This window comes from Rhinoraja longicauda, chromosome 18, assembly GCF_053455715.1.
Source record: "Rhinoraja longicauda isolate Sanriku21f chromosome 18, sRhiLon1.1, whole genome shotgun sequence".
In the NCBI taxonomy this organism is placed as follows: Eukaryota; Metazoa; Chordata; class Chondrichthyes; order Rajiformes; family Arhynchobatidae; genus Rhinoraja; species Rhinoraja longicauda.
This window is the reverse complement of record NC_135970.1, coordinates 38,517,381-38,544,390: the sequence shown is the minus strand read 5'-3', so window position 1 is coordinate 38,544,390 and position 27,010 is coordinate 38,517,381. Positions and strand designations below refer to the sequence as shown.

Below are 27,010 nucleotides of genomic sequence, written 5' to 3'. Positions count from 1 at the left end.
CCCATCATCCAAATACACTTATGCCCTTATACTTTGTACACTTATACACTTATACTTTGTCGGTATGGAACAACAAACTGAAGCACCTCGTCTTCATTTGCTTAGAGCGCTATGTATGATTTTGATGTGATGATTATTCTTCTTTCATTTAGGGTTCAAATTTGATAAGTGACTGTTTCTCAAAACACCCTTGCAACATTGTACAGATCAAAAGTACTGCCGTAGGTACTTAAGCTCAACGATTTAGATTTGCAGGATAAGTGCTGAAAATAACAGCATTCAAGCCGAAGCAGTCCCGTGGATAATATTTTGCAAATCTTATCTATGATAAGATCTTTTGTTATCTGAGCATAAAGCACCTATCACTTAGTGTATTAGAACTCAGAGATGATAAAGGTTTTGGGTCATACAGACCCAAAGAGGCTAGATTGGTTATAACCTCAGAAATTTCATTTTTCCATTCTGGATAATCATATCCTTTTAAAAAGAGGTAAAAATCCATAAATAATCCATCAACTTTGAATTTTCAAAGTTTGTTACTCAGCACTAAGCAAACGTGATAATATAATAAAAATGTTAGTACTAAAGGATGCAGTTTTCCCACTTATTTAATTCACTTTAAACATGGTCATTAACTTAATGCACCTTGTAGATACTACATCCTACCTTTGTGAGTGCTGCCACTCTTTGTGCCAACTCTGCCTCTACTTCCGGTAGTGTTTCTGCCTTTCTGAGCGTCTGCTGCAGTTTTTGTTCAGCTAGTTCCAGCCGCTCCTGCATCTGACGGTTCTTCTCTTCACTCTATATTTTCAGTTTTAAAGCATATTTCATTTAGTCAGTTTACACATAGTCAGAGAAACATTTGCAAAACAAATCTAATTCATATCCGTGCAGATCAGAGAAAATCCAACTAATGTGGGAAGAGAATGAGATTTTAAAGCACTTAGCCCAACAGTTGTGGCCTGAAGCTCAAGCTGATCATTCAATGGTACTGAGTGAATATTAGATACGTTGCTTTTAATCGGGGAATTAAATAAAGGCCCTAAAAGCCCAAATCTCGTTCACAGGATTCCACATCGCAAGACTAGGAATTATTTTAATATTCTCTTCAACTTTCTTCACTGGATGATTTCCCAATCACTTTCTGACAATTTCTGTCTTGCATGTAACAGTAGACTCCCACCAAACATTATTTGAATTTGATTAACACCTTCGCTACAAGGCAGCAAATCCATTTGCAAATCTGGAAATGAATAATAAAAAAATTGCCCCTTTATTCTATACCTAGACTTTCATCTTGACTGGAGACCAAAATGAGGTGATGGTGAGTTATAATCTAAATAAATATTTGGTATCACATAACATAAGTGTTCCTTTTTTCCCCAAAATATTCAAAAGGTTAAAACTCCAGTATAATAAAGACAGTGGGTAATTTTATGGTAGACACAAATTGCTGGAGTAACTCAGCGGGACAGGCAGCATTTCTAGTCAAAGTCAAAGTCAAAGTCAATTTTATTGTCAATCCTCAGCCAGTTTACACAGACAGAAAATCGAAATACCGTTTCCCACAATCCCGAGGAACAAAGTGCATAAAACTAAGTTAAAATTAAAAAGGCACAGCAAACAACAATCAACATAAAATATAAAATATAGTCACTTCAAATGCTTTAAATTTTTTTATTAAAAGTGTCTGGTGCTGGATGTGCGTGTGTGTGGGGTGTTAAAGTCCAGGTCCAATAGGGGCAGGGGAGAGAGGAGGAAGGGAGGGGAGAGAGTTCAGCATCCTGACAGCCTGGTGGAAAAAACTGTTCTTTAGTCGGGTGGTGCTTGACCTCAGGCTGCGAAACCTTCTCCCTGAAGGCAGGAGGGTGAAGAGGCTGTTGGAGGGGTGGGAGGGGTCACCCACAATGCTCAATGCTTTGCGGGTGAGGCGGGTGGTGTAAAGGACCAGGAGTGTTGGGAGTGAGGCTCCAGTGATCCTCTCAGCAGTGTTCACTATGCGCTGCAGGGTCTTGCGGCTGGAGGCTGTGCAGCTGCCGAACCACACAGTGATGCAGCTGCTGAGGATGCTCTCGATGGCGCCTCGGTAAAAAGTGTACATGATGGGTGTGGGGGCTCCCGCTCTCTTCAGTTTGCGGAGGAAGTAGAGGCGCTGCTGGGCTTTCTTGGCGATGGACGTGATGTTGTTGCTCCAGGAGAGATCCTCGGTGATGTTCACCCCCAGGAATTTGGTGCTGCTCACCTGCTCCACAGCAGCACCATTGATGGTCAGTGGGTTGGGGTGTTGGGTGTGCGTTCTCCTGAAGTCGACAACAATCTCCTTTGTTTTCTCCACATTCAGGAAGAGATTGTTGTCTGTGCACCACGCGGCCAGCTGGTCCACCTCCTTCCTGTAGTGGGTTTCGTCGTTGTTGCTGATGAGACCCACCACTGTTGTGTCATCCGCAAACTTGACGAAGTGGTTGGAGCTGTAGGTGGGTGTGCAGTCGTGGGTCAGCAAGGTGAAGAGCAGGGGGCTTAGCACACATCCTTGTGGGGCACCCGTACTCAGCGTGATGGTGTCCGATGTGTTGCTGCCGACCCGTACGGTCTGGGGTCTGGCAGTGAGGAAGTCCAGCAGCCAGTTGCAGAGAAGGGGGCTGAGGCCCAGATTTGTTAGTTTACAAACCAGCTGCTGGGGGATGATGGTGTTGAATGCTGAGCTAAAGTCTATGAACAGCATCCTAACATATGAGTTTTTAGTGTCCAAGTGGGTGAGGGCTGGGTGTAGAGCAGAGGAGATGGCATCCTCAGTGGACCGCTTAGCTCGATATGCAAACTGAAACGGGTCCAGGGAGGGGGGGAGGTTGGATCTGATCTGCTTCATGACCAGCCTCTCGAAGCACTTCATGATGGTTGAAGTCAGCGCTACAGGGTGGTAGTCGTTGAAGCAGGATGGAGAAGACTTCTTGGGCACAGGTATGATGGTGGTTTCTTTGAAGCACAAGGGAACAACAGCCTGGCTCAGGGAGATGATGAAGATGTCTGTGAGGACATCTGTGAGCTCAGCTGCGCTGTCTTTTAGCACACGACCAGGAATGTTGTCAGGTCCAGAAGCTTTCCGGGTGTTAATCCTTAACAGTGTGCTCCTCACACTGCCTGGAGACAGACAAATAGCCTGGTCGTTGGGGGGGGGGGAGTTGTTTTCTGCGCAGGTGTGTTGCTCTGTGCTTCAAAGCGTGCGAAGAAGCCGTTGAGGTCGTTCAAGAGAGAGGTGTCACTGTCACAGGTCTGTGGTAAGGGTTTGTAGTCCGTGATAGTCCTAATACCCTTCCACAGGCTCCGTGTGTCTCTGCTGTCACTGAAGTGGGCTGTGATGCGCCGGGTGTAGTGTTGTTTGGCTTTCCTGATGCCACTGGAAAGGTTGGCCCTGGCTGCTCTGAGACCGGCTGGATTGCCCTCTCTGAAGGCAGCGTTGCGGACCCTCAGCAGCCCATGGACCTCCCCTGTCAGCCATGGCTTCTGGTTAGCCCGGATGGTGATGGCTCTGGTGTGGGTCACATCGTCAATGCATTTGGTGATGTAGCCTGTAACTGTCTCTGTGTATTCCTGAATGTTGGTTGTGTTGTTGTATGTTGCTGCCTGCTTGAACATGTCCCAGTCTGTAGTCTCAAAGCAGTTTTGGAGTGCAGCTGTGCTGTCCTCTGACCACACACGTACCTCTTTTGAAACCGGTTTGGTGACTTTCACCCGGGGTCTGTATGCCGGTTTCAGCAGAACGGTGAGGTGATCAGAGAGGCCGATGTGGGGGAGGGGGGAAGCCTTGTATGCTCCTTTGATGGTCGTGTAGACAAGGTCCAAGGTGTTGTTTTCTCGTGTTGGGAAATCAACATGCTGGTATACTTTGGGCATGACAGTTTTTAGGTTAGCATGGTTGAAGTCCCCAGCTACGATGAGAAAGCCATCTGGGTGTGCTGTCTGCTGCTCAGAGATGGCCCGGTACAGTTCGCAGAGTGCCTCCTCTCTGTCCTTGTTGTTGGAACTGGGAGGGATGTAAACAGCGACTAACAGGATAGCTGTTAGCTCTCTCGGGAGGTAGAAAGGTCGGCACTTCACAACCATAAACTCCGCCAGCGGTGAACAGTGTTTGTAGACCAACACAGCGTCCCGACACCAAGCATCACTGATGTAAACAATCACACCGCCGCCGCGAGTCTTCCCCCCGCTAACCGTAGCTCTGTCCGATCGGTAGCATGTTAGCCGGTCGAGCTGAACAGCGGAGTCCGGGATGTTGTCATTAAGCCATGTTTCCGTAAAAACGTAAACACAGCATTCCCTCACCTCACGCTGGGTCGACCGGAGAAGTCTTATAGTGTCCATTTTATTGTCCAGTGAGCGTACATTAGCCATTAGCATGCTCGGAATAGCCGGTCTGTGTGGGCTAGCCGCTAGCCTAGCCCGGATGCCTCCGCGCTTACCCCTCTTCTGCTTCCTCTTACACCGCCTGCGGCGTCTCCTTTCCAGCCGGGGGGCAGCACTCGAGGCCGAGGTCGAGGCCAGGCAGAGTATTCTGAGGCCGCTAAGTTCCTCTGCAAGCGTAGCGTCCAGTGTTGATGATGTTGTTTTCTTGTCCAGCAAGAACTCACGACTATACTGTCTACTGCTGACTGTCCAGAGTTGTTGAAGTGACAAACATGACGAACTTGAAAAAACATTAAAAACACTCGAAAAATCGGGAGAGCGTGGGGCCGCTGCGTCTGCACGCGCTGCCATCAAAGAGAGAAGGAATGGGTGATGTTTCAGGTCAAGACCCTTCTTCAGACTGATGTCGGGGGAGTGGGCGGGATAAAGATAGAATGTAGTCGGAGACAGTAAGACTGGTGGGAGAACTGGGAAGGGGGAGGGATAGAGAGGGCTATTTAAAGTTAGAGAAGTCAATGTTTATACCGCTGGGGTGTAAGCTACCCAAGCGAAATATGAGGTGCTGTTCCTCCAATTTGCGCTGGGCCTCACTCTGACAATGAAGGAGGCCCAGGACAGAAAGGTCAGATTGGGAATGGGAGGGGGATTTGAAGTGCTGAGCAACTGGGAGATCAGGTAAATTAAGACGGACTGAGCTGTTCAGCAAAATGATTGCCGAGCCTGCGCTTGGTCTCGCCGATGTAGAGTTGACACCTGGAACAGCGGATACAATAGATGAGGTTGGAGGAGGAGCAGGTGAACCTCTGCCTCACCTGGAAAAACTGTTTGGGTCCTTGGATGGAGTCGAGAAGGAGGTAAAGGGACAGATTTTGCATCTCCTGCGGTTGCAGGGGAAAGTACCTGGGGAGGGGGTGGTTTGGGTGGGAAGGGACGAGTTGACCAGGAAGTTTCGGAGAGAACAGCCTCAGCGGAAAGCAGAAAGGGGTGGAGATGGGAAGATGTGGCCAGTAGTGGGATCACGTTGGAGGTGGCGAAAATGATGGAGGATTATGTGCTGTATGCGACGGCTGATGGGGTGGAAGGTGAAGACAAGGGGGACTATCCCTGTTGTGAATGGGGTGAGGGGGAGCAAGAGCGGAGGTGTGGGATATCGAGGAGACCCGAGTGAAAGCCTCATCTATAATGGAAGAGGGGCACCCCCGTTTCCTAAAGAATGAGGACATTTCCGATGCCCTGGTATGGAAAACCTCACCCTGGACGCAGATACGGCGTAGATGGAGGAATTGGGAATGGGGGATAGAGTCTTTACAGGAAGCAGGGTGGGAAGTGTAGTCTAGATAGCTATGGGAGTCAGTAGGTTTGTAGTAGATGTCGGTCAATAGTTTGTTTCCTGTGATGGAGACAGTGAGATCTAGAAATGGTCGGGAGATGGCCCAAGTGAATTTGAGTGCAGGATGGAAATTGGTGGTGGTTAATGAAGTCAGTGAGTTCTGCATGGGTGCAGGAGGCAGCACCAATGCAGTCGTCAATGTAGCGGAGGTAGAGTTCAGGGATAGGGCCAGTGTACGCCTGGAACAATGATTGATCGACGTACCCTACAAAGAGGCAGGCATAGCTAGGGCCCATGCGAGTGCCCATAGCTATGCCTTGGATTTGAAAGAAGTGGGAGGAGTCGAAGGAGAAGTTATTGAGGATAAGGACCAGCTCTGCTAGGCGGATGAGAGTATTGGTAGACGGAAATTGGCTGGTTCTGCGGTCGAGGAAGAAACGGAGGGCTTTAAGACCTTCCGGGTGGGGGATGTAGAGTGACTGGAAATTTTTTGTTAGTTCCGTATGCTTAGCTGTAAAATTAATGGAGATTAAACTTATCTCAATATTTCTGGGAAAATCATTTTCAAATCATGAAAAACGCTGAAGAGTTTTGTAAAGCTTTGCATCCTTTCATCAGAACTCATCCCAATCGATGATTTTAATCTTTATTGATAGACTGATCAATTTCATTTCCAGATTTTTTCTCTTTTATCTTGTTTATGATTCAAAACAAATTCACACATTAAGTCAACTGTCACTTTTATTATGGGTATATCATGGATGATTAAAATTTGTTGAAACAACCATTGCCAAATTTTACCAAATATGAAATCCTTCACCACAACTGCAAGCTGTACAAGACAATAGACAAAAAGTTTAACTTGAAATATTACTTTAATATCAATTTCCAACACAGGAATATTTAGACAAAAAGTTAAAATCCACAAATGTGCATTTGCTCAGAGAAATTTTGACTGCAACCCTTTGTAGCTAAACACAAGCTCAGACATTTGACAAACTCCGTTCCATTTAAACACAATTTAAATTCCACCCGTAAAGCAGGTTATTTCTGTTAGAAATTAAAACAGAACAGAACTCTTCTCTCTAATACTTCAATAGAGACACCAGGTGAATATTAGATGTTCTAATATGGAAACAGCTGTTTTCACATATTTTATGTTGGACACCGTGAAGCAATTAATTGCTATCACTAAAAAGCCAGGATTCACAAGTGTTCTTTTAATAACCAACATCTCTGTTTCTCTCTTTTCCACATGATTTTATTTTCATTTGGTGCTTTATTACCAATCAATAGAAATATGCACAATAGAATACTTAGAGCATTTTTGTAAATGAATGCCGATACCTGTATGTACATGGCATCTTTATTCGCAAGTTCGTTTTCAAGTTTATCATTGAGATCATGTACAGATGTAGTTTCTCGTTGTGCATTGAGGTAGCGTTTTTCAAGCGTTGTTATTCTTTCCTCCATGTCGTCTTTTTGAGCCATAGCCTATTATAATTAGAAGTTTGAGGTTTAGTTACTGCTCCTTCTCCATTCAATGCATCCACCACTCCATTCAATCTGCTGCAGAAAGCAAATCAGTCCATGTTGATCTCTAAGTATTTCCTTCTTGTGTGGGTGCCACAACCTTGTATCACATCCGACCAACAACTAGAGAGCAGTCTTGAGCTACCATCTACCTCATTAGAGACCTCGACCTATCTTTGATCGGACTTCACTGGAGTCCGTCTTGCACTAAATGTTATTTCACGATATTCCCTTTATCAAGTATCTGTACACCGTTGATGGCTCAATTGTAATCATATATTGTCTTTCCGCTGCTTGGTTAGTATACAACAAAAGCTTTTCACTGTGCCTCGGTACACGCAACGATAAACTCAAGCATGTTTGAGAATTTTGATAAATGTTCAGATCACTTTAACGTGCTATGAAAATCTTCCTTGCATGTCCTCCCCAGGTTACAAGCACCCAATTTGTGGACCGCCCGTACATGCGCACGAGCATTTGAGAGATTGTGGTATTGGGGACATCGCCTGCCAGCAGGGAATGGTACATTTTTGCGTGCCTTCTCTCCCTGTCCCAAGCCAAGCAGAGATATAGAAGCGCTGAACAAATTTAGTCGCTCACTGATTTATTGAGACCAGCTGTCGGCCATTATTCCCACGCCTGCCCGCTCTCCTGTCAAGATGATCCTCTCCCGTGCACTGCTTCTGTTTATTTTGGACTGATGAATTGTTCAGGTCACGAGCAGTCGTAGACTGGGGAGGACCTGTATGCCAGTACCCACTGCATGGAAACAATACTTTCCTAGCCAAATATATATCCTGTGAACACAATGTAATTTTCTCCAATATCTCTGCCACAAAGCAGGCAGCATTCACTATCTTACCTGCCAGCAAAGAAACATGAACTTGTTCAATTCCCTGGCATAGGGGATCCACCCATCAACCTGCCCTATGGTTCATGACCATGTAGCTGGTAATAGCTACAGAACATGGAGTTAATAATAACTAGACACTAGCTACGATTCCCTGCCTCATCCATGCAGTTATGTGTTTTAAATGTCAATAATAACTAACCAAACTCTTACAAATCCTTTAAATCATCACTTTTCAGCATGTAATTCACACTTTTTGGTAACTTTACCTTCATATTCTTACCTCGCGAAAGTCCCTCTGAAGCTTAGTGTTCATTTCCTCAGACTTAATCAAGTCTTTGCGGGCTGTCTCCAGATCCTCTTCAAGTTCTGATACTCTACCAGAGAGAGCAACCAGTCGATCCTTCATCTGCCCGTTTTCCTTGCTTTGTTTGTCTACTGTTTCCTGAAGCTCTATTACTTTAATCAAATCTTCATCGTGGCTGATAGAACTATTAGACATCCTCTAAAATAAAAAGCACCACAAGTCTTTTGTTAATTGCCTCTGATTGTAAACTGGCTTTTCCAAAGAAGAATGCGGCAAAACTCCTTGAGAAAACGTGTGATTTTGAGAATACCTGCAGAATGGAGGCTACCATTATTCGCTGAACTACATTCTTGTGTGTGGTAAAGTCACCAGCAAATCGATGCATGTGACGATATGAACATGGGAGATTTAAGCCCACAGTGGAAAAACTGGGTCCAAATGCAATCCTACCAGGAGACAAGCTAATAAAACTCTATAGTCCTGATGCCATTTTAGTGGCAGTCATGGCTTATGCATTGTCTTGATTGGAACTACAAATCTTTGGAGAGCAAGCCGTATGCTTGATCCATATCAGTATTCCTGACTTATTTGCCACCTTCCCTGCCACTGTGCTCATATTAAATTTGTTTATAAAAATTAAATACATTAACATTTTTGTAAGAATGCAAGTTTTTTAATGCGCTTTTGAGAAATTATCTATATCTGCATTACCAAGATACGAAGCTTATTATGTAATCTCATGCTTTGAATCTTCATTTCTTAAGAGATCATCCCGTTGTACCAATTACATTACTGCAAGTATCGTGTAGGAAGGAACTCCAGATGCTGGTTTAAACCGAAGATAGACAAAAAGCTGGAGTAACTCAGCGGGACAGGCAGCATCTCTGGAGATAAGGAACGGGTGACGTTTCAGGTCGAGACCCTTCTTCAGACTGGAAGTATCTACCAGTCAACAACGTGGTTATTTATAGGAAGGAAACGAAAAAATGCAATTAAAAAATCTATGCTTATGAAACATACCACGCCATTTGTGCTAGGTAAATTATCACCACCACGACTTTCATCTGATGTATCTGCTATGATTTTCTTTGGAGGATGGATGTTTTGCTCTTTAAATAAGGAGAGCTGAAAGAAATTACAGTAAATCGCATAATTAAAATGAACATATTGGTAATTCATAAATGTTGCAATTAAGTTTTATGTTATAAATACATTTGCTGCTGAATTAGAGAATGTAAACGTTGCCAATTATGCACGGCCTGTGCAAAACAAAAAGAAACGTTTCCTTGGTGGAATGTTCAGGATTCTGCCTGATTTTATAAATCGCAGAAGTTGAAAATGAAAATAGGCTAATGGCAGCAAAGACCCCATATATGGAACACCTGATGCCCAAGTTAGAATTTAATGCACCCAGCAAAAGCTGAAACCTCACCATGGCTTACAAATCTAATTTTAGTGACCTTTCTAGTGTTACACTCATTATACGTGCTTATATTTCTGTACATTCCCAGAGTTTGTTGTGTTACTTAGACGCACTCTGAATTGTGGTAGAACAAGGGTTCCCAACCTGGGGTAAATTTACCCCCAGGGTTAGATTTCGCCAACCCAGGGGGTAAATGTGATGATTCTGGATTTGTACATATTGACTGAATGTGTTTGGTTCTAGTATCCCCGGTATCTGTTCATCATTAGTTGTTCATAAATAAGTGAAATAACATTGTTATGTGCTATTATTATTGCTATTTGAACTTAAAATAATGTTAAAAACGGTATTTTTAAATTTCCCCTTTGTCGGTTGCTTTATTATGGCAGAAGTGTAAACTCAAATTATTGAACAAAACAGGGTGGGGGTAAATTTACTTTCGAAAAGTTGCAAAGGGGTAAACGGGACGAAAAAAGTTGGGAACCCCCGTGGTAGAACATTCGGGTGCAGTTAAATTCCAGGAATGCCCAACATTAAAACCCACCTCTTTCTCTCTAATTACAATTTCTTCTTCTAAAGCACTAACTCTTTCTAGTGCTACTCGTAACCGCTCCCGCACCTGGAAAAGAGCAAAATTTAGGTTAAGAATTCAATATGTATGTTGTGGTTTTCATTCTTATTTGAATTGACACATCATTAAAGTTGGTTTCTGGCTCGATATAGGGAATTATGTGTATTGTCGTGCAATTTCTCAATTAACTATAAAAATAACAAACACACAAAGGGCGTGGTAATTTCTTCACATCTTTCTCCTTGGTTCAGCTTGTTTTGCTTGAATCACGTTGGAATGTTTGCAGCAGCCTTCTGTAAATGCAATTTGCTTTCAAAATCTACGGTTATTTCCCCCCACCCAACTGCTTTGACATTCACTTTACCCATTCCGCAACAATTAAGAATTTTAACTCTCTTAATTCAGTCATCATAAGCACATCAAAAAAAGGGAACTTATTTGTAGATATGATTTATAAAATAACTCTTGCTGCTGTGTAACCATAAATTGGTGCTCAGAGGACAGGAAGGACATTTGATGCCTTTAATTCCAAGCCATTCTATAATAGAACTGGAGTTTAAACAATCATTACTTCCAAGGTCACAATCTACACTTTCCAAAGTTTAAGGTTTGGTAAAGTAAAAGGGAGCAGGGCAGGAGCAAGAAATTATAAGAGTAAATGCACAATGCAATCGCCAATTTAATTTACACAGAAATACAATGTTTGTAATATTATGTAAACATTATTGATTGAACTAATTTCAGCAATGACATTATCAAGTCAAGGTTTCTCAGTGATACTCAGGTAAAATCTAACCCACGCCAACATGGCTAATTTAGAGCTTATAGAACTGAGCTTACGGGCAGGGAATGAAAAAGATGAAATCTGAAGGAATGGATATGTTCAGAAAAGAGTCTACTACATTAGATGAAGTAGATAAAGTAGTGCCCAAATTGGGGTAATGGTGTCTAAATTGGTGAAAGCTCAATTTTAATGGTAATAGACGGGAACATGCAAAAGTTGATTGGAGTAGTTTGTTTGTGAACAAAAGAACAGCGGGAAAGTGGGGTGCTTTTAAAAGTGTGGGAGTGAGATTTCAAGACCTGCACATTCCTGTAAGAGTGAAGGGCAAGGCAGGTAGAGTAAGGAAACTTAGATGAAAGAAATTGAGGCTCCGGTCAGGAAAAAGGAGGCATAGGTCAGGTGTAGGCAGCAGGGATCAAGCGTATTCCTGAAGGACCTTAGGGGATTGAGGAGCATGCTCAAGAAGGAAATCAGGAGAGCAAAAAGGGAGGATGAGATAGCGCTGGCAAATAAGATTAAGAGGCATGCAAAGAGATGCTAAGGGTAAAAGGGTAACGAGAGAGATTAGGGCTACTCTGAAACCAAGGTGGTCATCTATTTGTGGAGCTGCAGGGGATATATAAGATCCTCCATGAATGTTTCTCCCTTGTTTTTCCCATGAAGACATGAAAACTACGGAACTTAGGAAAGATAATGGCCTTGCGGGACAGTCCATATTATAGACAAGGAGGTGCTGGATGTAATACGTATGAAAGTAGGTAAATCTTCTGGGCCTGAACAGGTATAGTCACAGAGACTGTGGGAAGGTAGGAAAGAAACTGCAGGAGCCATGGCTGAAATATATAAACTGGCGAGGTGTCAGAAGACTGAAAAGCGGCTAATGTTGCATCTCTATTTAAGAGAAAAGAAAAACCTGGGAACTGTAGACCTGTAGGCTTAACTGCAGTAGAAAAGTATACTAGAAAGGATTCCAAAGGATAAAATATACATGCATTTGAAAATCAAGGGCCGATTGGCAACATCTGGCATGGTTTTATGCATGGGAGATAGTGACTCACAAATTTCATTGATTTTTTTTGAAGTAACCACGATTGATGAGGCCAGGGCCATGGATGTCGATCATATGGACCAGTAAAGCATCCAGTAAGGTTCCATAATTGCAGGCTGCTCTAAAAGGTTATATCACAAGGGATCCAGGGAGAACCAGCTGACTGATAAAGAATTGGCTTTATGGTAGGAAACAGGGTAATGTGGGAAGGATGTTTTCCAGGTTGGACGCCTGTGACTAGAAGTGTGCCTCAAGAGTTGGTGCCCGTAACTGCTCCCATGCATGGAAAATAGCAACATTTATGTTAAGAATTCAATATGCGTGAATTCAATAGGCATGCCAAACGCCTTCTTCACCAATCTCTACCACCATAAGGGCAGAGTTGAAGAAATGCAGAATCCTCGGCAGACTGCAAGGAAATGGTTCCAGAAAGAGAGAGGGATGAGGCTCGAGATGGATTTGAGAAAGTTGATCAGAATTTCAGATAATCAAGAGGGCGATGAATGGTGAGATTGGTGTGAATAAGAACAAGTAGAGGTTAGATACACTGAAGTTTGTGGATGGTGTTAGATGGTCCAAAGAATCACAACAATTTTAATTCTGAAGATAATAGAAAGCACAGCTGCAACAACAGGAGGGCCATAACATTAACACTCAAAATCTGTTAATAAGTTTTTTTTAAATGGCGACTCTCATTACGAGGGAGAATGCGATCCAAGTCTCAATTATTTGCCCTCGTTCTATTTGCCTCAAAACAGCATTTGACGGAATATGTAAAAGATAGATTTTCTTGCTTAAAATCTCTTCCTACTTTTATTCTTCACCAGCCCCCATTCCAACCTGTTGCTTACTGACAGGTTCCCTCGAAACAGTAGCACCCCTACCAAAATATTTAACCAAAGGTATAAATCAGCCAAAAGGTTCATTCTTTTTAGGTCAACTGGAGTGAATAAGGTATTATCTCAGCATCATTTTTGATTATCGTAATCTGAGAAACCGGGAAAAGCAAACCATTGTGAAATTTAATGACAGAGATAATTTGATATTCAGAAACACAATACCTTTTCATCTAAAGCTTTGTGGTGTTCAAATAATGATTTGAGTGCTTTAAGAACTTCCACTTCACTAGATACACCTGCTGGCGATTGAGCTTGTCTCTTCACTACAGTCATTCTGAGTGACCGCTCATGTCTGGAAACAAGACATTCAAGGTGTTCTAAAAGTAGCTGCAAAATAAAAATTCAATAAATGTCATATTTAAACACTTTCACAATATTTACCAGTGCAGTATTTGTGTTGTAGGTACACTGGAGTCACAGAATAATTAATTTGTCTCAATGAATTATTAAAACTGGTGCTAAAACAATAATAGGTTTAATTTTGTAGGTCACACCCTGCACTTTCCAATGAGAATTAAAAGTAAATACACCGGAAGATTTTATATACATACGCAGGCCACTTCATCACAAACTTAACAAATAAAAAAGACCTGAAGTCAATAGCTGAAATAAAGTCAGTCTGAAGAACAGTCTCGAAATGTCACCCATTCCTTCTCTCCAGAGATGCTGAGTTACTCCATCATTTTGTGTCTACCTTCGATTTAAACCAGCATATGCATTCTTTCCCACACACGCTGAAATAAACCCCTGCCTCAAGTTCTCCGTCAACCCTAAAACCAGGTCCATAGATCTTTCCAAAACCTGAGCCAAGTGGCTATTGGTTATTAGGAAGAGCTACAAAAAGGAGAATCTGTACTGTGGTATAATTCACCAAATCCGGAAGACCAAAGACAGTCTTTGGCTCGATTACCAGGCAGATTTAATAGTTCTACATTGGCTCCTGTAGCTACATTGGCTATATTGTCAGCCGACTCAGCACAAAGTAGAAATAATATCCGACAGTTCCAAATCTAAATAACAAAATAGTTAATCATAATGTTGTGGTCATCAGGCACTCACTCCTAGAGTGCTTGTTAATACGAAGAAAGGAATGCTGAAAGCTATATGGTTAAATTACTTACAACAGTTTAATAGAGCACCAAGGGATAACACTGCCAAAAAAATATTTGCACAGTTCAAATCTTGAAAAACAACAGCAACAGTGCAAGCAATTAATATATTTTTAAACTTGATTTGCTTTGAGCTACTCTGACCACTTTGCTAGGTTTCAAAGTCCAAGTGTCAACACACTTTCCACAGCTTAATCCCAGCTTCCCAAATTCATAAATTGCATGATTGTTTGGGAAAGGAGAAGGGAAGGCAAAATGTTAAAAACGATGGCCATCCAACAAATACCATTTAATGTTCAGCAATGCACCTGAAAAGCTAATTCTACTCCTCTCCACAGTCGCTGTCTGATCTGCTGAGTACAGCATTTTGTTACTTATTTTGCATTAAGTGAGATGTAGAAATCAGAAGCCCACTAATCTTATAACAAAGAAACATGTGTTTACTTTTAAAAGAAGAAACAAAGAATACTACTGTATTTACAGGCTTGTAATTGGCAGCTCCATGAGCAACCTTCAGTATAGTTGCAAGTTAAATCAAATTAAATGAACAATTGCTTATTCTGAACACTTACCCGAGTGTTATTTCGTTCTGCTTTCAATTCAGAAATTTCTTCTTCCCGTTCCAGCAAATGCTCTCTGCATATATTTAGTTCTTTTGTAAGTGCTGCAAACTCCTGGGGAAAAAAAATGCAACTATTTCAAATTCTGGGCATTTCACTTCTTAAAGGCACTCAAAATAGAAAAATGTTATCCTCTTTCCGAACCAGGAAATAATTTGCACCATAAAAGCATATTATCACTTGATGCTTGTTTATTGCAACCCAGCTACTATCTACACCTATTTATCAGAAATGTACAGTATTTGTTTGAGACAAGAATGACTAGCCCTAGACAAATGGAAATCACAGGTCAAATGAGCATGTAAGCTGCAATCAATAAAGGAGTATTAAATGGTAATGGCCAGGACATTAAGGAAACTTCATAATTTTGAATTTTTAAAAATTATTCTCATTCTATTCTCCCAGATCCAAGTTTCTTGCCCACCAAATGTGAAGATATCTATTTCTTGGAGGGAGAATATTATCAGGTTTGTGAGTATTCATAAATTCTCAAAGTAGAATTAGGCCATTCGGCCCATCAATACTACTCCACCATTCAATCGTGGCTGATCTATCTTCCCCTCTCAACTCCATTCTCCTGCCTTCTCACTATAACCCTTGACACACATTCTATAAAAAATTATATATTAGTGAGAAGCCAAAATAGTAGATGCAAGTAAGTCAGACAGGATGCAGCTATGATAGACAACTCATGCTCAATAACAGACAAGATAAAACTTACTAGCATGGCAAGTTCACACTGAAGGAACTGCAAATGTTGAATACGCAAAAGGGCACAGAGATGCTGCCTGATGTGCTGAGATACTCCAGCATTTTGTGCCCTTCTGGAATATGCCAACAGTACAAGCATTGTACATTTGGAGCAGGCCTTCATAGGAAATTAGAACTTTTGGAGTTATAGAAATAGTTGGGTTAACTACGGCTGATGATATTTGTGGCAGCTTCCGTAAATTTGCCTTTTGAAAAATATATTTCTGGAATCCAAGTGCAACTGGCAAGGATAGCATTTTACTGCCCACCCCCAAGTGCCAATGGGGTGGTGGTATGCCACCTTAGCAGTTATAGTACTGGTGGCAAAGGGAATGAATGTTTAGGGGGTTCCACTGACCCTGGGCATGCGTGAATAGGATATTAATGCGATAAGTACCACTTGATAGCAGTGTTGACAGCACCTCCATCATTCTGCTTAAGGGAGTAGACAGACTGGGCATTAATTAATTGGATTGGAGTTCTACTTTTTGACAAAAAGGTGTATCTGGACAATTTTTCATATTGTCAGGGGGTTGCCACTGCTGCATCTATGCTCCAGCACCTTGGCCAGTGACATGGTTGGGGATGCAGACCTTCAACATTGTAGTTGCGATGTTTTATGTTTCCATCACCTTTTCTGTATCCAGTGCTCTCAGCTATTTTTTGATCTCGTCCCTTTAGGAATCAGGTAAGAAATTCCCCACAATTAGCAATTTTGTCACCATTTTTGACAACAATCTATTATTGGTTTATTAATGGGAGTGTTGTGTTGCTCGGAGGGGGGAAATTAATGATAATCCTACCGGGGGACACTCGGTCTCACACCCTGCAAATCAAAGTTCACATGAAAACAAAGCCCAGAGTTTCAGTCCCTCCAGCATGGCCATGCAATAAAGGGACTTTGAGTAACTGTTGGATAGTGTAGCACTGGAAGAATAATGGGTCATGGTCATCTGGATAATTCAACATCAATTGGAAAAGGCTCAATAATATGCATGAAACACATGAAAATAACTTGCACTCCAGAAAATTACATTACTGCAACATTTAGGATGAAAGACAGTTCAGGTGTTTTTAGTTATTTCCAGCACCTGGAGTAAACTGCTCAGTAGCACATTAATTTCTAGTTTTAAAGCAAAGTCCATACTAAACAAATAATTTGAGTACATTATCTGCAAGGTTCTAAAAAATATTGCATATCCACTTACAGGGTGAATTAATATTTGATGTAGTACCAATAAATTATTCACTTGTTAGAACACAGGTGTTTCACAAAATATCCACGTAAACAACATACCACAATTTGTCTTCCACTCAACAAATTTGTCACTCTGTTACTTGGAGCAATACAAAGTTACTGCAATGCAAAGTGACACTCTGGGCACATCTATTTTTGGATTAAAACCACAGGTCCTGTGCACCAGAACTACAAACAGCTGAAGTGATTTCACCCGTGAATCAATTAGAATTATAAACTATGGCAGATTAAGTGCAAGAGTGGTGGTGGCGGTGGCAACAGCAGGGAGGAAGGACGGGGTGGGTGTACATGTTAAGTCTGTGCCGTAGAACCTGGTGTCCAATCATCCAGGACTTCTTGTCATTGGAAACAGATCCCATTCTGTGAATACCGTGGTAGCAGGTGCACAAAAACCTATACATGCCAAAAGCATAAACACTCTTCGGAACCGAGAAGTAAATGATCCTTAACCTTGAGAGGCTGTAGGGGTGATGGGTGGGGAGGAGAGGGTGCCCTAGAAAGCCCACTTTGTCGAATGTATCCAAGGATGGAATTAAATTCAGTATTGATGTGGATTAGAGAACTGGCTGGCAGACAGGAAGCAAAGAGTATGAATAAACGGGTCCTTTTCAGAATGGCAGGCAGTGACTAGTGGGGTACCGCAAGGCTCAGTGCTGGGACCCCAGCTATTTACAATATATATTAATGATTTGGACGAGGGAATTGAATGCAACATCTCCAAGTTTGCGGATGACACGAAGCTGGGGGGCAGTGTTAGCTGTGAGGAGGATGCTAGGAGGCTGCAACGTGACTTGGATAGGTGAGGTGAGTGGGCAAATGCATGGCAGATGCAGTATAATGTGGATAAATGTGAGGTTATCCACTTCGGTGGCAAGAACAGGAAAGCAGACTATCATCTGAATGGTGGCCGACTAGGAAAAGGGGAGATGCAACGAGACCTGGGTGTCGTGGTACACCAGTCATTGAAAGTAGGCATGCAGGTGCAGCAGGCAGTGAAGAAAGCGAATGGTGTGTTGGCATTCATAGCGAGGGGATTTGAGTATAGGAGCAGGGAGGTTCTGCTGCAGTTGTACAGGGCATTGGTGAGATCACACCTGGAGTATTGCGTACAGTTTTGGTCTCCTAATCTGAGGAAAGACATTCTTGTCATAGAGGGAGTACAGAGAAGGTTCACCAGATTGATTCCTGGGATGGCAGGACTTTCATATGAAGAAAGACTGGATAGACTCGGCTTGTACTCGCTGGAATTTAGAAGATTGAGGGGAGATCTTATAGAAACTTACAAAATTCTTAAGGGGTTGGACAGGCTAGATGCAGGAAGATTGTTCCCGATGATGGGGAAGTCCAGAAGAAGGGGGTCACAGTTTAAGGATAAGGGGGAAGTCTTTTAGGACCGAGATGAGAACATTTTATTTCCAGAGAGTGGTGAATCTGTGGAATTCTCTGCCACAGAAGGTAGTTGAGGCCAGTTCATTGGCTATATTTAAGAGGGAGTTAGATGTGGCCCTTGTGGCTAAAGGGATCAGGGGATATGGAGAGAAGGCAGGTACAGGATACTGAGTTGGATGATCAGCCATGATCATATTGAATGGCAATGCAGGCTCGAAGGGCCGAATGGCCTACTCCTGCACCTATTTTCTATGTTTCTAAACTGCAATGGGGGCAAGAGAGATTTGAGGATGAAACTGGGTCTGGAGAGTTTGAGCTATTAAGCTGAACAGGCTGGATCCTTTTCCCGGGTGTGTAGGTGGCTGAAGAGCAACTTGTAGAGGTAATTAAAATCATGAGCGGCACAGATAAGGTGAATAGCCAGTCTACTCCCAGGGGAGGGAAGTCTAAAATAGAGAGGGATTTAATGAAAGAGGCGGAAGGTTTAAAAGGAACCTGAAGGACAACCCTTTCTACGCAGAGGGTTGTTGGTACGTGGAACAAACTGTTGAGGTATTGGTAGAGCCGGGTACAATTACAACATTTCAAACACAATTAGGCAGGTAAATGGATAGAAAGGGTCCAAGGATATTTGCCAGGTACAGGCAATTGTGACTAACGTATCAGCAACTTGGTCGGCATGAATGAGTCGGGCCGAAGGGCCCGTTTTTGTGCCGTTTAGCTCTCGTATACTCAAAGCCTTAAAATAAATGTAGTCAGCACTATATCACAGACATTCTCTGTTCCCTCCATCTTATGCCTTTCTGCAGAAGCACAGAGAGAACATTTGTTGTCTTACTTTTCCAATTCTGATGAAAGATTGACCCCAAATATTAGTGCTCTTTATCAAAGGGCATGCTCAATCTGTTTAATTCTAGCATTTATTGGTATTGTTTCCATTTTGGATTTCCAGCATCTTTGTTTTTGCTCAAATTATTAGTTCCTGAGGTAGCAAGTACAATATCATGTGGAGAGATATTGAGTATACTTGGATTCTATCCCTTTGGGTTTAGGAGAGGTTTAGAGGTTTTAAGGTTGAGAGGAAGATGTAGATGTTGAAGACATGACCAGTAAGTTAGAAGATGATGCAAAGCCAGAGTTGCCGGAGCTACTGATGTGTAGAGGGTGATCTTGGGCGACATGGAGATACTCAATAAGTACTGTGGTAGTATTGTCTGTGCTTACTGTGGGAAGAGTCCAGTTCCACATTTTTACAATGTGTAATAAATGCCAAGGTAGACAATAAGTTTGAAGGAGACACCTTTTGAGCCAATGCCTGCATTGCACATATAGCTATAATGTACAGTTTAGTTTATTGTCACGTGTACCAAGGTACAGTGAAAAGCTTTTGTTGCATGCTATCCAAACAGCAAAAAGACAATACATGATTACAATCAAGCCATTTACAGTGTATAGAAGATACATGAGACAGTAAGACATGCATGCAACTATTCATAGTTTCGGGGGTCTTTAGGATATTATGATGAAAGTAGCTAATTACAAGCATTAAGTAAGGATCTACATACATTTAAAAGATGTTCACTGCAGGAGAAGTTTCTATTCCATACCATCAAGTCAATAATGCCACTATTGTACTACCACAAATCCACTGATTTGATGCAAGGGGATGGTGGTGCGGAAGGAACTATAATTACACTAATAACAATGACATTTTGTGAAGTTAAATATTATTTGTATCAGGGAATAAAATCATAATTTAGCTGAAATTAAAAGGTACTTACATCAGTCCTTCATTATTTACTAATTGTTTTCATGTTGCCGGTCACCGATTTACGTAAAATTCCACTGAACTTGTCACCAATTTATCTAAACTGCCACTGTAATTCTTTTGCAACCCACAGTAAAGGGTTTTCTACACAACTACAAGAAAACTCCCCATCTAAATACAACTCTTGGTGCATAGAATCAGGAGTTAAATCGGGTACAAAGAGTTGTACTCCTACGTTTATTCAGGCAGTCTTAGAACTGGGGAAAAAATCCTAAACAGAGCTGAAATAGTACTTTGCCGCTACCCTAAATTATACCCTAAACATGTTACACACAAAACAAAAAATGCATTCAATTTGTAAATCTCCAGTAAATTAGTACATTTTATTCTATTTGATTCAGACAGTAAAATCCAAGAGCTCAACATCCACACAGTTTTCAACTTATAAATCCTCTTGAAGTAATTGGAATGGCTCAATGGCTGGTAGCTCAAACTCATTAATTCTGTGCACAGAAAGATAATCACACCACAATTTTTAATTACTTCCAGTTTTCCCTGCCAGGAATTAAAAACAAAGTCTGTTCTTGGTGAGCAAGTGCAGAGGGTAGTGGTGAGGGTTGTTTGTTGGACTGGAAATCTGTAACCATTGGTATATTGCTGGATTCGGTGCTGGGACCCAAGTTGTTTGTCATATGACTTAGATGAGAATGTCTGTGGTTTGATAGATAAGTTTGCCCAAAATGATATAAACATCTTTGAGGAGCCACATCCTCAGCATTCAACTTCGGGCAAAATAATCCAATTATTTTTGAATATCTGCACTTGACATAAGGACATTATCCAAACAGTGCATAGGTGTTAAAAACGTCATGATCAAATGCACAAAATATCAAACAGCAGAGCTTAACAAAGTCAACTTCTTTTTAATTATATGATAAACTGTGAGCCTACTTGATCTCTCCTCTTTTTTATTTAAAAGTTTGCCACAATTAAGAACCAGAATTAGCTCTTACTTCTGTCATGAGTAATAATGCGTAAATAGCCACAAGAGGGCATATCACCTGCACGCACGGCACTAGCTGCTAAGAGTATAAATTAAATTTGTACAACATAGAAAAAGACAATCAATTAGACTTTTAAAAAACAACTGCACTGGTGTTTGGCAACATCATTTTCACTTTATATCTGACCACTTTAAGAAAATAAAATATCACAAATCAGATAAAACACTCAAACAAATGCTCAAAATTTCTGCAGCAACCCAAAACTAATATAGGGACGGGAATGGGAGTTAAAATGGTTAGCAACTGGAAGATCCAGTAGGCCTTGTTTTCCTTCTACATGCTATGCAGTTGTATTCGAGACTAAAATATTGCCTAGTGAAATAATAACCTGCCTACCAAAAGAATGACTTGCCTTGAGATGAATTTGCTGCCTGATTGTTAAAGCAAATGTCAAGCTCGTATCCACCATTTTAATAGTTCTTACAGTATACATTGGTGAGACCAAACGTAAACTGTGACCGTTTTGCTAAACACATATTCCTTTCAATCCTTTTGTCTCACACCTTCTGATTTTTTTTATCTCTGGCCTTTGCCCGACCATCTGCCATTCAAAAATGAATGCATTTGTTCACCCATTACCTGCTAATGTTTTGTCCTGCTTTCTTTCCCTCCCCCTACAATCAGTCTGAATAAGGGGCCAGACTTGAAATGTCGCCTGTCTATGTTCTCCAGGGATGCTGCCTGATCTACTAAGTTATTCCAGCACCTTGTGTCTTTTTTTAGTGTAAAAGAACAATTGGTTTTGTTATCTCACACTGGAAAATTACAGAATGCAATGAATGCAAATTAGATTTCTCCTCTTTGAGCAGAGTTCAACCATTAGCTGTGCAAATTAGATATAAATTGCTTCCTGCTCCACAAATGAAACAACTTTGGGAAGCTACTTTCCCACATATCCCCTTCCAGTAGCCAAATTTTATTACTGTGTCATCAAATATCTAAAGTTTCCTGGGTGCAACATGTTGCCTGGGAAGCAGAGGGGCGGTTAGCAAAGAGGCCTTACTCTACCAGCAGTTCATATTTTGCTTGGGCAGCTTACACCCCAGCGGTATGAATATTGACTTCTTTAGTTTAGTTTAGAGATACAGCGCGGAAATAGGTCCTTCGGCCCACAGAGTCCGCACCGACCAGCGATCCGCACAAATTAACATTATCCTACATACACACACTAGGGGCAATTTACAATTTACACTTATACCAGCCAATTAACTTACAAATCGGTATGTCTTTGGACTGTGGGAAGAAAAAAATCAAAGATTTCTGAGAAAACCCACACCGTCACGGGGAGAAAGTACAGACAAGTACTTATAGTCAGGATCGAACCCGGGTCTCGGGCGCTGCAAGGCAGCAATTCAATCGATGAGTGCCCCTCTAACTTAAAGTAACCCTTGCTTTCCCTTTCTATCCCTTCCCAGTTCTCTGATCAGTCTGACTGTCCCGGTTTATATTATGTCTGACATGAGTCTGAAGACCCGAAAAGTCACCCATTCCTTCTTTCCAGAGATGCTGCCTGTCCCGCTGAGTTACTCCAGCTTTTAGTGTCTATCTTATATTTTATCTCCGTTTGCTTTGTTGTCACCTTCTCCTAGCTAACATTTATCTATTCTACATTTTCCTTGAACCATATCCCCTTTGATGTCTCATTGTCACACCTAACACTTCCTTATCTCTGTGTCTCTCTTCCCCCCACCCCCCGACTCAGTCTGAAGAAGGGTCTCGACTGGAAATGTCACCCATTCCTTCTATCCAGAGGTGCTGCCTGTCCTGCTGAGTTATTCCAACATTTTATTTCTATCTTCGGTTTAAACTAGCAATTGGAGTTCCTTCCTACACATTTATAATAAGGGAACTAGATTTCAAATATACTGTCAACCTTCACATGTTCAAAACCGTATAATGAATAAGTTCAACCAAATCGGTAGATTGGTTCTGCCTTTCATTCTATTGCTTGAATGAGCTAAACATGGTTATCACAAGAAAAAAAAAATAGATTATTAAAGTTATGGATTCTCTGAACACAGCCAAATTAATAGACTGTGAAAATCTATCAGGTGGATCTACTGCAGAGAAACGTGATGCAAGGCAAAAGAAAGAACTTGGGGAAATAAACAAAATTTAACAATGTGGTCACATTAAGATAGAATTGCATTTTAAATTTGATCACAATTATAATGATCTGCAAGTTGCACATTAAGTGGCAAATACCAAAGTATTGAGTTTATTTTTCACTCAGTCATTGAAAACATTGAAAGAGAAGCTTCAGTAGTGAAAAGAGATTTTATTTGGGATAGAGAAATTGACCTAATAAGAGCTGAAAATTATAGTATGTAACAAAACATTAGGTAAGATCAAGAAAAAGGTTTTTAAAATACAAAATATTGTAACAATAGTCTCCTAGCAGAAATAGAGTGAAACCTGAAAACATGTAGATTGTAGGAGATATAAATAAATTCAAAGTTTTAAAGAAATCGGTAAAGTAAAATGAACTAGTAACACAATGTCCAGATAATTAGCCCTTTAAAAACATTAACATACTTAAATGGCCACCTTATATGCTCCAGTGCTACAGCAGGATTCACATCATTCACTCAGGAACTTTCAGAATAGTAATATTGATTTTTTTTCCATCCTTCAACTCTTATTTCTCAAATCCTCCAAACCCCAAATGGGTTAAATTAATCAGATTTGTCTAATTTTGCAGATTATAAATCATCTCCTAAGGAATCAATGGTTGTGTTTGTTCAGACAGTTTTTCAGTTTAGTTGTGTGGAATGGACTTACAAAATGATACCATGGGTTTCATTGGAACACAGGTAACTCAAGATGGAACGACATCCAATGATACAATTAAAATAACTTGAAATCAAAGTGACGAATAACTTTTTAAAAAACTTAATTGCTATTTTACAACATTTGTGGTGGTTTTCCATATTAACAAAGCAAAGTTGAACTATCAACATTGAAATATAATCACAGCTAGATATCAATATTAATTATTCACTCATAGGCAATGCTTTGAGTGTAGAGAAGAGGGTTGGGTGTGGCATAAAATTTACATTGACATTCAACTGTGATAATGTGAAACTACAAAGCAAAAAATGAAAGCTCTATAGGTTCCACAAAACTGCAATAATTAACAGTGACTAATCCAACCAATACAGAAAGGTAACTTTGAGAGGCACTCCCAACATCAGGTTTATTCCAAAATTCAGTCAATGTTTCCTCGTAGCAACTATTTCCTCACAATACTTGATTCTGTTGAACCATAGTGAAACCAAATACATTTAGATCTTAAAAGTAGCAACTCTTAAGAGATTATACAAGTATCACTACATTTTCCCCCATTTTCAAACAATGACTTTGTAATCAGAAGCACGGTATTTGTTTGACATACTAAATAATTTTGCCAACCTGTATTTACTTTCCAAATTTTACTTTACAAATGCACATTTATGATTGAAGAGTGCCGCAAGGATTCATCAAAACTATTATGTCTAAATGTATTAAACAGTCTGCCACTTGTGCAAACAAATTTATTTTCTGAGATGCTCTGGGGCCCACTCCATAGCTTACTGAGAATGTGCTTTCATCATTCTTTCATTCCCATCCTCAATAAACTCACAGCAGCTTTGGTCACGGCAACGTGGGCCTATTTTAAGTGTCCCTTATTTTGTCATTTTTCAAAAACATCAATCATACTGCACATGTAACATAATGTAACTCTCATATGCTTTGTGGTGTAAATGCGTTTTTGCAGTTTAAATAACAATGACTGCATTGGTGCTAAGAGTTTTTCCTTGAATCCATGTGAGAGTGACGTTTGACTTCCGACAGGATCTCAGTTTGCTTATTTCAAGTCTCATTCAATACCATTTGAAGTTCCCCCAAGAACATGTCACTATGACAATGCATCTTTCCCCAGGCAATAAAATTCACCCATTGTGTCCACTTTGTAACAGACAACAAAAAAAAGACTATTTTCTTCAATCTCCCAAATTTTCTCTTTCATCCTCGCATTAAAGATTTTAAGCTTTGGAAAACTGATCATAAAAGCCTTAGTTTGCCTACATCACACAGCAACTTTAGCCGTTATAATTGTGGCCAAATCCAATGACCGTCTCCAACTTGCTTCAAAAGTAATCTCCCAGGTTCCATTTGCTATTTCATTGACAAACTCAGTCTTCAGTTTCTATTTCTATTGTTCCCATCAGTAAAACATGTATTTCTATATTACATTAAATGGATGATGAGCTACGGATCCTAGACGTTTCCTTTTTGAATGTTAAGGACATTCTCCTTTGATTCAGATATTCCAAAATTATTCCAGACACTCCCACCTGCAGCAACTCGTGTACAATTTCTCCAGAGATTATTAACAACTCAGCTTAAATTTATGGCCATAAATACTTTTACGTCACCAAGATTATTGTTTGTTTACCTCAGCATTACGACTTTGCCATGCCTTCAGCTTAAATATTATACGCCTTTATCCAAAGCATAATAAAACTATTCAGTGGAGAAATTAATGAAGTGGAGCATCTTCCTCATTGTAGCAATTCTTAAAATCTCAGTGCCATTTAAAACCTCTACTTTTTATCTTTTATCTACTCTGTATTCTACCCATTTGCCTTTTGTATGGAGCACCAACAAAAAATAAATGTGGGGTGATGGGGGACGGAGGAGGTGGCAGTGGGAAATCAGAGCGCAGGAGAAATGCTTTGAGAAAAAGATACATCAAGCTCATAATTTGAGATGCATCAAGCTCATGATTTGCCTGTTTTTCACAAAATTCAGCATGGTATGATTTAATTTGGTAAAAGAGTATCTTCCAGAAATGTAACAAGAACAATTGAGAGCCATCATGTATCATCCCTTTCCTTCTTCCTCTGAGACATTATCTGGACAATTGGCAAATCCAACCACTTGTTGGTAGACCACAATGGAGAGAAGTGCTGGAGTATTGATCAAATTTCCTGCAGTGGCACAGAGGCGTTAACTCAACAGCAGGGACCTGGTTTCAATCCTGACCTCAGTGTAGAGTTTGCATCTGGATGGTTCACACCCACCTCCCAGGAACATCTTAGTAGGTTAATTCCCAACTGTAAATAATCACAGCAGAGACAAAATAGAAAAGAAAGAATAATTGCTGGACGAGATTGTAGATTGTCGGTGGAGAGTTACAGGGATATCAGGAAAACTGAAATAGGTCCAATGAGATTGTTCTTTAGCAAGCTAGCGTGGACCTCATGTGCCCAATGGCCTCGTTATGTCGTACAACCCTCTTCTACCATCCCACTCAGATCCAAAGCTGTATTGCCCAGTAGACCCAATGGTTCACTCTACTCTTACCTCAGAGAATTTGTTTCTTTCAAACCCGACTATTCTTTCTCCCATGATTCATCTAGCTGCATTTGCGCCTACATTGCACTTTTTGAGTATCACTCACTTTCAAAGGTTGAGCGCTGGGAACATACACGGGTCCAGCCTTTGACACCATCGTGGAACTGTATGGAAGAGTCCTTGTTTCTGTTATCCGCCCATCAGGGCAGAATTGGTACTTTCTGCCGAGCATACCAAACCTCCAAATGTTATTCCTTCATTCATGAAGGATTCCTTCATTACGACTGTCGGTCACAGACTGGAAATATTAACTGTTTCCCTTTCTACAGATGCTACATAGCTTGCTGAGCTTTTGCAGCACTTTCTGCCTTTGTTTAAAATATCAATACTTCAACTGGCAATTTCCACTCCCCCTTCAATTTCACACAGTAGATTCTTCCTTTATTTTGTGGAGATGTGCCAGGACAGAGGCTGGAAGACATACTATGAACCCATAGAGGTGGGCTGTAGAGGCTTTGCAAGATGCTCACTCTGCAAAGTCCTCAAACAATTGGGCATTACGGGGC

The 27,010-nt window shown here is 41.0% G+C and overlaps 1 protein-coding gene across 9 annotated transcripts in view; it reads right to left on the bottom strand.

Moving 5' to 3' along the window:
- ppfia1 (PTPRF interacting protein alpha 1) overlaps nucleotides 1-27,010 on the bottom strand; it is a 129,019-nt gene that overhangs the window by 58,007 nt on the left and 44,002 nt on the right. For all 9 annotated transcript variants that reach the window (XM_078415533.1, XM_078415531.1, XM_078415532.1 and 6 more), the window contains exons 2-8: nucleotides 14,828-14,929; nucleotides 13,309-13,473; nucleotides 10,389-10,463; nucleotides 9,442-9,546; nucleotides 8,398-8,619; nucleotides 7,079-7,225; nucleotides 667-801 (exon numbers count right to left, since the gene is read on the bottom strand). In XM_078415533.1, the coding sequence (XP_078271659.1) occupies nucleotides 667-801; nucleotides 7,079-7,225; nucleotides 8,398-8,619; nucleotides 9,442-9,546; nucleotides 10,389-10,463; nucleotides 13,309-13,473; nucleotides 14,828-14,929 (951 nt within the window). The remainder of the gene's footprint in view (nucleotides 1-666; nucleotides 802-7,078; nucleotides 7,226-8,397; nucleotides 8,620-9,441; nucleotides 9,547-10,388; nucleotides 10,464-13,308; nucleotides 13,474-14,827; nucleotides 14,930-27,010) is intronic.